The sequence below is a fragment of the Xiphophorus maculatus genome, unplaced genomic scaffold (genome assembly GCF_002775205.1).
Source record: "Xiphophorus maculatus strain JP 163 A unplaced genomic scaffold, X_maculatus-5.0-male Unplaced_Scaffold_138, whole genome shotgun sequence".
In the NCBI taxonomy this organism is placed as follows: domain Eukaryota; kingdom Metazoa; phylum Chordata; class Actinopteri; order Cyprinodontiformes; family Poeciliidae; genus Xiphophorus; species Xiphophorus maculatus.
In genome coordinates this window covers 258,843-269,502 of record NW_019369751.1, presented here as the reverse complement: position 1 = coordinate 269,502, position 10,660 = coordinate 258,843, and the positions used below count along the sequence as shown (strand labels likewise).

General features: G+C 37.6%; 1 protein-coding gene across 1 annotated transcript in view; it reads right to left on the bottom strand.

The window, feature by feature from the left end:
- Positions 1–1,214: 1,214 nt before the first annotated feature.
- LOC111607809 (ribonuclease 3-like) overlaps positions 1,215–10,660 on the bottom strand; it is a gene marked incomplete at its 3' end in the record, with an annotated part of 28,911 nt that continues 19,465 nt past the window's right edge. The window contains exons 15-16 of the mRNA XM_023330016.1: positions 5,643–5,742; positions 1,215–1,322 (exon numbers count right to left, since the gene is read on the bottom strand). Coding sequence (XP_023185784.1) covers positions 1,215–1,322; positions 5,643–5,742 — 208 coding nt within the window. The remainder of the gene's footprint in view (positions 1,323–5,642; positions 5,743–10,660) is intronic.

Genomic DNA, 10,660 nt, shown 5'->3' with positions numbered 1-10,660 from the left:
GGGAGTCAAACTTCCAGAAAACTGCAAAACAGCCGAAACACTGAGCTCCTTCCAAGGCTAAAAACCACCTGGCTAGATTTGCTTTAGATTAGTAGTAACTGGAACATTGACCAACATATTTGATGTTTATTTCCTTGAGTTTCTTTGACAAAATATGTTTTTGCTTGTTTCATAATTGGTTACAGTATTAAGTGTTTATGAGGTAAAGTACTTTTAACCGCCTTGTTGCTTTACACCATAGAAACATCATTGATACAAATAAACTTGACTTGTCCTGATGCACTGTTGTTTAACACGGTGGTGGCAGCATCATGTTGTGACTACAGCGGGAAAACGGAGGAACAACTTTGTCAAAATTCAGTCTTAAAAGTTTTAGAGTTTCTTTGCTTCAACCTCAATCAAATCATTAGCAGGACTTGAGTTTGGAGGCATGTTATGAGTTAAAATGGCTCATAGTTCAATATAGTTCAAGCTTGAGATCTTTTGGAAAGAAAAATAAGGGATTTGCTTTTATCTCTAAATGTAAAATATGATTTAGACAAACCCTCTAAAGACTTAAAGCTGTAATTACAGCTTTAAGTCTTTTACATTTTACGCAGCATTGATAGTATAAATTTGATTTAATTTTGATCAATAAAATAAAAAGCACAATAAAATACAATAAATCATGCCTGCAATGTGAAACAAAAGGGGCATAAACACCTTTAAAAATGGCTAAAAAGACAAATCTAACTTGAGTGGTTTGCTCATCAACATCTACCTGAATTTTGCTCATCAACATCTACCTGATCTACCTTTTTTATGTTCAATAATCAATAGGGAGTTAATAAAAAAAACAAAGGATATATTTAAAAAGCCAACAAGTAGGAAACTATAAATGACTCCAATCCGAAGGAAAAAAGGAACTGAAATAGTTCATTCAGTCCCAAAACGCCTTCATGTGTCACTGAATTTCTTTTTTATTCGATTTGTGATTTTTACTATTCTAAGAACAGAAACTCAATTCAAACTCTGGTTACAACTTTAGAGCTTTGAGGCCTTTATTCTTTGACATCATCATAGGTTTTACGTCTATGTTTTGATTAAAGGATGATTTAAAAAGGTGCCTGCTTTGATTGCCTATCATTTAGTTAAAAAGGTGAATTCCTCGGAGATCCGAGCTTTAATGCGTTACACGTTGCGGCGTTTGACAGCGCGTTGCTGCTGGATGTTACCTGGCAGACGTCGGAGCGGATGCCGGTTTTCCAGAAGCCCTGGCTGCTGAGCTCCACAGTCACCTCACGGCGCATCGTGTTCTTCTGCCGGATCTTCTGAAGAGCTTCCTGCCAAACAACCAGGCCAGTCAATTATTGATCGGCTTGAACCCGGGCCTCCTGAGACGACTCCCCGTCCACACAAACACACTCCTGTCGCCTCGCAGGCTCCTCTTGTTTTCCCCCAGTTTCCATGACAGACTGCCACATGCAACATACTGCAACCTTACACGGTACGAGATACAAACATGGCAGAACGCTGAGGTTTAATCATGATGTAACACATCTGCCATCGACTCTACACCAACAGTTTTAGCAAGAGCACAAATTGTTGCTCTGCATTAAGCAGAACAGTTTGAGTACATTTCTAACATCCAAGCAGTTTGCAATAAAACCCGTGTTTCAGGTTAAAGAATTAGAATTATGTTCTGGTTTTACACCGGAGATACTAACAAAATGTCAACATGCTACATTAGCAAGCTAATGCTAATGTTGACAGGCTAAAACTAATGTCAGAGTGTTAGTAGGCTAATGCTAAATGGTGAAATACTAACAAACTTTAACAAGCTAAATCAAAATATTAACTACCCCAAAAAAGAGCAGGCTAATGTTAATGTTAATACTACCATAAAATTTAGCAAGCTAATTTTTGTGGTAGTATTAGTATGTCAACTTACTAAAGTTAGTATGCAAACATTAGTTTGTTGGCATAATGCTAGAATTAGCAGGCTAATGCTAAATGTTAACAAACATCCACTACAATGAGCAGGCTAACTGTTGACACTAGAAACTAGACACAAATATTTGGTAAGACTGTGTATTTTTGCAGTGTGAAAGTGGTTCTTATTTTCATCAAAATATGGATTCAAGCAATCTTCCCCCCCACCTAAATCTACTTTTCCTTATATTCCATCTGAAACTCAAACAGGATCTCACAAAGCTGGCTGGACACAGATCCAACCTTAAAGTCAGTAGACTGACCAGAATGTCTGAGTCAGATATTAGGCAGTCCTGGATATAACATAACCAAGATGGAGGCCGCATTGACAGTCTGCGCCTCCTTAATGTATGTGCTCACGCGTGTCTTTCATTCAGCAGAGACAGCATCGACATGCTCTGCGTTAGCCGTGATCTGCCTAAAATGGAATGCCAGGAATTTTTGACTCGCCGAGGAAATAAGAACAACAAAGGCATGAATAAATAATGCCTTCCCACTTTGAACTGTGCATCAAAAGAAACTCGCTCGCCACGCGCAATGCACCACCACACACGGCAAAACCCCTCCTGTGGACAGCCAGCCACTGTATATGGAAAGCAGTCATCACAGAGAAGCGTGAATCGTATGTAAACAGTTTATTATGCAGGGGCTGCAGCGGGGTCAGAGAACTGAGGGAAACAAGAAAAGTAAATAATTAACCAGGGAGGTACATGCGCTGTGTATCTGCTGGTCAAAGTCACGGCACATTTGACTTTTGCCGTCATCTCCTTCTGCTGAGAGGACTGTTTATATTTTGGATCAGGCTGAGGTCAAACACCAAACGCTTCCTGAAAATCAATGGCTGACGAAAGGAGAGCGCACATCTGTTGCACGTTCTCCTCACTTTCCGTCGAGGGTTTTGACTTTTCTGCGTCAAATACGCGGTAGATTAACTGGAAGACTTCATCTACCGCAGAGTTTTGAGTTAAGACTTTCTCTCTACTGTTCAATGTTTGAAGGAAATGTTTGGTGAATTTCATAATTTGATCTTTTAGCTCAACATTTCTTGGATGGAAGTGTGCTTTTTTATTTAAAATAACACACTCAGATTAATTTTGTTTTTTCTTTGTAATTACAAACTATTTTATTAATAATGTTGGTATCATTGGGGAGACTCCATCTGAAGTGGTAAGTTTCTTAGAAAATGAGGATTGTGTATAGAATAATTTGGATTTTTGTGTGCAGTAAACAGTATATAAACTTTCTAGTAATAATCAACATTTCCGTCAATTAAACTGTCATATTTGGTGTTTTCATGAATTACTGAAGAAACAAGAACAAGCTTTTCGTGACCTCCTGATGTTAAAAACGGAACATCAACATCCAATTTCAAATGTTTTATTGTATCAAAAAATGACAGTAACTGAGAATGAATTGATTGTAGAAGTAGCCAAACTTTCCAGAAAGCTATAAAACTCTTCATCAAAAACACTTCAAGAGACTACAGGGAAAGCCTGGCGAGTTGGAGGAAATGTAAGGAAATAAGGGATAACAATGCAAAACACAAAATGTTTAAAGTATTCCTGCTCTAGTTGTGGTGCAAATATCTTGAAATAAGAAAACATTTCAGCAAGAGATGTCAGCCTTGTTTTAAGGAAATAAATCCTTAATATTGATTAAAAAAAATTGTTTTAACTGGCAGATTATTTCACTTATTAGATGGAAAAAAAAGTCCTGTAATAAGTGAAATACCAAACAATTGAATTAGAAACTTTTTCATCAATAGTAAGGCATTATTTACCTAAATCAAGCTCCAATATTTTGCTAAAAAGTTACTTGAAAGTTTGTTTTGTCCAATTTCAAGTGTACTGAAATACTTACACTAGAAAATAGACTAAAAATACTTGGTAAATGTTGTGTGTTTGCAGTGTACACAGCCGTATTAGAAACCACTTGCTGCATACATTCTTGTTGGTTGTGCAGGAGGCTCCACTTCCGCTTTTCAAAGATGTACAGTTGTACAATTGTGCATCTGTTTGTAGCCATTTTCATGTTGGGTTGCAGCTTATATGGATTTAAAGTGACCAGAAGCCCTAACCAGCTATAAAATCTCAATATCTAAGGAGGATTTTGTGCAGAAAACGTAACAAACATGTTTCGTATCGCCCATAAACCCACCCTGACCTGCTCAAAGAAGCATAACAGGCCGACTTTATCGAAATGAAGGATGGTAGTTTGCAGCTTTGGTGTGAGGGGCCGGTTCTCGTCACACAGCTGGTGTGAAAACCTCGGACAGGTTGTGTCCTGATGCCCATCAGAGGCTTTAGTCTCGCAGTGCTCCCCGAGGGCATTAAATAAGCAGCAAAGCCGCAGCGCCGCTGACACGGCTAATGCTCCTGGTGGAGCCTGACGGACCCGGGGTGTGAGTGTGCATGCGTTTGGCTTCACTAATTGCTCTGCTGCAGGTTGCTAGTGGGATTGTCAGGGCCTGTTAGCTGGGAGAGCTTTGCGGCGCTACCTGGGAAACAAACTAATTGAGCTCAGAGTTGCCGCGCGTTATTGGTAGAGAGTGAATCAAACTATCTGGGGGAGGATCCCGGATCTGCAGGAAGGAGCCGGTTCTCGGGGCCACACGCGTAGCGGTGCAGCCGAGGGATTCCCTGCGGCTGCATGGTCATTACTTCACCAAATCCAAACCTTTTCCGCCCGCGCTCCCACGGCGGCGGGCTGACCTTCACACCGGCTCAGGAGGGCAGTTACTGCCGCTTTATTCACAGCTCCAAATTTATCTCAATTATGCAGCAAAAAAAAGGCGCTCCGCATTTTTCATGCCTGACTTAAAACAATGGCCGCACAGACGGAGCCGCACAACTTCTGCAGAACAGGAAGTCGGTTTTTCCAGGCCTCCAGAACAAAAAGTAAACAGGGAAAGAGTCAGACATTTAGTTACCTAATATTTTAAACTCTCCGAGTGAAAAAAATATAGAAATGTTGGGTAAAAATGTAAAAATCCTGTAAGAAAGTGAAAGCTTGTTTAGTCAATGGTTTTATCTTACCAAGCCTTTTTGTCTAGTTTTTCTACCTCTAGTTGAAATAAGACAAAACTAACTTAAAAAGTAAATTTTTAGCAAGAAATTGAAGCTTGTCTTAAGTCAAAAACTCCTCAATTTTGATGAAAAAGTTTTAGTTCCACTGGCAGATTGATGTATTTATAATATATTTCTCTAAAAGTGAAATAATCCGCCAGTGGAACAAGACTTTTTCTTTTATTATGGGTTAAAATGTAACAATTTGCTTCTGTATTTTGCTTTGAACTAAAATATTGTCTAGTTTGTAGTGCAAATATTTTAGTACACTTGAAATAAGACAAAACTAACCTAAAAAGTAACTTTTCTGAAACATAGGAGGTCAACAATTCTTTGATATTGATTTAAAGAAGTACTAGTTCCCCTGGTAAATTAATGCTTTCATCACTTGGTAGCAATATTATCAGTATTATGACTGATCAGTGGAAATGAATGCATTTTGAAACCCATTTAGTATTTAATGACGCAGCTACAAAATGCTTCATAACTCAAAGGACGATGCAGCAGATTTAAACAAAGCTGACAAAATTTTTTTAAATTATTTTCTTTTATCTTAATGAAAACTGTTCTGGGAAGATAAAATTCGTCCGTTTTCTTTCCACCCACCTCTCTCTGCGTCAGCTTCTGCTTTTCGATCTGCTTGACCTTTGGGCTGTTTGCCAGCAGGTGGCGCAGTTTCACATAACTCTTCCACAGCTTCTGGTACCTGCAATCAGAAAACATTTTTTTATCATCATCTTTCATGCTTATTTTGCCTTATTTCCAACATAACTGAACGCCGCTACCAGCTGCTGAAGAACTGATGTTGAGCTCCGAAGTTCGAGTCGATTGTTTCCGTTTTATCGTTCAAGCGGATAAAAAGAAAGTGTCTCAAACGCTCGTTTCATGCCTCATTTCTCTTATAAAATGTCATTGTCTTTGCTGTGATTTGCATGTGAAAGGAGGACGGGCGTTATCGGCAAGGTGACATGAACTCCCCCTTCCCTCCATCCACTCTCTCTTTTCAATCAGAGCCCTGATTGATGCACCGAGGGGCCGACTGCGGCCGTTCTGCTCCCATTCACGAGACTTTCTCCTCGTTTAGCCGGCATTATTCACTTATGATTACTGAGGACAGAGAGCACTGCAAAAACACAGAATCCTACAGAGTAATTTTGCCTAGTTTCTGGTGCAAATATCTTAGTCTGCTTGGAATGTGAAAAAACTAACTTAAAAGTAAGTATTCAGTAAAATATAGGAGCTTGTTTTCAGTCAATTTCTTGACAGAAAACTAGTTTCATTGACATTATTTCACTTTTAACATGATTAAAATATCTAATAAATTAACTTATCTGCCAATGGAACTAGAACTTTTCATCAATATTGAGAAATTATTTACTAAAAACAAGCTGTTATACTTTGCTGACAAGTTACTTTTATCTCATTTCAAATGTACAAGATACTAGACCAAGATTACTTTATAAAATGCTGTGTTTTGCAGTGCACTGTGAATACTATGTACTTACAAAGCAAAAACACAAAATGTTACCAAGTATTTTTGGTCTACTTTCTAGTGCAAATATATTAGTACACTAATTAGACCAAACTAACTCAAAAGTAACTTTTCAGCAAGAAATAGCAACTTGTTTTAAGTCAACAATATTAGTGACAGAAAACTAGTTTGGCTGGCAGATGATTTCACTTCAAACAAGACGATTTCTCATGTTATAAAATTGCTACCAAGCGTTAAAAACTTTTAAACCGAGTTATTTATTTAAAACAAATTCAAAGTTACTTGTACGTTAGTTTGTCTTATTTCAAATGTAGGATATTTGCACTAAATTAAACCAAAATTACTTGGTAAGATTTTGTGATTTTGCAGTGTAACAAGGCAGTCCAAAGTGCTTTGTATAATAAAAACATAATACAATAACAAATAGTTACATTTTAACTTGACGGAAAAAAAATACTGTTTCAATGGCAGATTTTTTTTCTCACTTATCAGGAAATAAATGTCACATTATAACTGCATCAATCTACCAGAGAAACTCTGTAGCTTAAATCCAGCTCCTACTTCTTGCTGAAAGGTTATTTGTAAGTGGAGATAAGACTTTATAAAGATTTTCAAGTACATTTTTATCAAAGGACACAAAGATATCAAGCATCTGAACACCTGGTGACAAATGTTTACACACGTAAATAAATTATAAAATGACAAAAACTGTGGCAAAGTTTACGACTGTGTACCATGCTCAACTGAAACTAGACAAAATTCTTGGTAAGTTTTTGTGTTTTTTCAGCGTGGAGTGATGAGGAAGGAGAGCAGCGGATGAATTTCAGAGATTTATTAGCGGGGACTTCTTTAGAGGCTGAGGCGAGGGACTGAGGCGGCTTTACCGCCCCGATTATCAGCTCGCCGCCGCCACCGCCGCTCACAACGATGGAGAGAGAAATGAGGGGAAGAGGGAGCCGGTCCAGCCTGGGCGGTCCCCAACCCGCCGCGTTGACCTTTCTGCGGATCCGCCGCGGCTCTCTGGGAAGCTTTCATTAGCTTCTCTATCCACCAGTTCTCCAACGCTTCTCAGACACTTTCGTCTGAATCTCCGTCACTGAAAACTTCCACGAAGACACGGCGAGGAACAAACCGCTTCACAGAATCATAGAAACGCCCGTAGATTATTTACACACGGTGAAATAATGGAGTTATTTCTGCTAAGTTTGATGATTATCGCTTGAAGATGATTAAAAAAACTATTTTTAAATATAGAAGTGCAAAAACTAAATCTTAGCAATAACTTTGGTCCAGTTTTAGGTGCAAATATCTTAAACTTCAAATAAAACAAAACAAACTTTCAAGAAACTGTTTCAGCAAGATAAATAAGCTTGTTTTAAGTCGATCAATTAAATGAAAAATGATTTTATTACTACAAGACATTTTCCCCATATTATAAGTGAAATAATCTGTAAATAAACTAATATTTTTCCATCACTATAAGCAATTATTGATTCCTATTTCTATCTGAAAAGTTACTTGTAAATTAGTTTGTCGTATTGCAAGTGAACTAAGATTTAGTGAACTAGAATCTAGACAAAAATACTTGGTAAAATCCTGTTTTTGCAGTGTATGTCCTTCATAATTATAGGAAAGACTGTTAACTTTCAGTATTTTAGTCACCAACACCCTCCATAGCGTTAGCAATAAAAAACATTTCATAAAAGAGCTAGCTGTTCACAGAGTGATGTATGCAAACATTAACAGAAAGTTTAGTGGAAGGAAAAAAATGTGGTAGGGAAATAAAGATAAGCAACAAGGAGGCAATAAAATAACCATAAAACAAACAGAAAATAAGTCTAAAGGAAAATTGATAATTTTACTGAACTCTGATCCAGAACCACAGTGCAATCTGGGAGATGTAGGCTCAGCCCGCTAAGCAAGGTGGGTGACATCAACTAACTCTCTGTCTTTGGTTACCTAACAACAACCTGTGTAACATGCGCAGCAGCCAATATTTCATTAAATTAGAGAAGTAAACAGATTAATGGCACACGGTGAAATAAGTGGTGTAATTTCTGTTAAGTTTGATGATTAAAATTTAAATATAAAAATGTCGTGCTATGACCCATGTAGTCCTAGGGAAGGCTGTTACAGCTGTCCAGCAGACAAGAATATCAATGGAAAGTTTAGTGGACGGAAGAAAAAAGACATGCAATATGGAGGATTAGTAAGCAAAGCCCATTCTATTAACTGTTAGCATAACTACAGTAGTTATTGATGCAAATAGCTGCTAGCTTTAATGGCTGCCAGCTTAAGTAGCTGTTAGCTTGATTAGCATTTAACATGAATAGCTGCTGCTAGCTTCAGTTTATATTAGTGGAATCTATCAAAAACTGGTTTAAGACTGAATTTATTCCACAAATTAAAAAATATAAATGATAAACATTTATTTAAATTTTATTAAAGTAGCTTTTAATGGATGTGAATTGCAGTTTTCTTTACATAATTAGTAAAAATCATCTGAATGTCAGTAAATATCTGTAAATGAACACCTAACCTCAGAATATTAATGTAAAGATGAAACAAGGTAAACAGCTTTTATTTAATAGTCCCAAACGGAGGCCTGGAGACGTCATCAGGACATAAAGCGTCCAATCACAGCGCAGAATGCTGATTAGTTTCTCTGCTTCAGTTCAGGAAAGACTCAGCTGCTCCTGCAGGCATGAATGTGACAGGAATCACTTTCAGCTCGTGTCAGGTGCTGCTTTTATGAATTTAGAAAAATAAAAAAAATAAAGAAATGGAGGAACGAGTTGAAAACAGACAGCAGGTTGAAGCGAAGCCGCAGATTTCATCTTCTGTTTACCTTTTTCTGTCATTTTTAATTTATTCTCTGCAGTGATTTCACTCCTCTTCCATCATCCTGATTTATTTCTTCTCTGCGTACGTCCCCTGACCTCTGACATTATCATAGCTTCTGTGTCCGTTGGGCGGGGAGCGGAGAAGAAGAAGAAGTGTCAATAAAAGTTGCTGCTGATGTGTCTGCGGCTACGTTTGCCGCCGCCACTGACGCTACGCGCGTCATTAGCTGCAATCAGAAATCCGGCAGGCAGCATCAGGAAAATGGATTTTCAGATTATTATTCTCTTGTTTTTCTCTTTATCCTACAGAGAAAGCAAAGGTTTTCCTTAAAATAACCTTTCCTGCATTTTCTAACTTTACAAACCAACATAATTTAGGGTGTAATTGTGAACTGAAAAAAGAAAAATACACAATTTTCACACTATTTTTTTAACAAACCAACATCTAAAAAGTGCGGTGTGCATTTGTTTCTGGTTTAATGGGCTGTAGATCCAACTTTCTTAGCTTTTTGGGGCATTCTTTTCCCACAAATTCTCAAATGTATTCAAGCATGGGCTTTGACTAGACCATTCCAACACAGTTTGCACATCTGGTTGTATGTTTAAGGTTGATTATCTTCTGCCTCAGCCTCTAGCAGGTTTAATTTTCCAATTATCAACCAGTTTGTATTTTTTATGCTCAAGAGAAGAGAATCCCTACAGCATGATGCAGCCACCACCGTTGTTTGTTAAAGTATAAACAGCCATCAGAACGGCTTAACCACCCAAAACTAGATTAATAGTCCAGACTTTCTGTAAAACGTACATCTATCTGATTTAAATCACAGAGTAGAAATCAAATAAACATCTAGATATTTATATGTATGTGAAAACATAAACATTCAAGTCCTTCATCAGAGCTAGAAGGAGAAGCAAAGGAAAGCAAGAAAGACAAAGAAAAAAAAGAAAGAAAGAAAGAAACAACAAAAAAAGAAAAGACCAGAAAGTAAAAAAGACAGAAAGCACCAAAGAAGAAAGCAAGAAGAGATAAGATGAAGAGATGAGGAAGAACCCAATGTTCGATGTAAGAACATGTAGGAGGACAAAAGATGGATAGAAAAAAAAGGAGGGAATGAAGCGACAAAGAAGAAAAGGACACAATGAAGACATGAAGGAAACAAAGCAGAAACAGAGGCAGTAAAATAAGGACATGAATGAAGGGAGTAAAAAATGACACAAAGAAGCAAAAAGAAGATAAAGAAACTGAGTTAATAAAGTCTGGAAATATTGATACTCTTCACAATGATCCA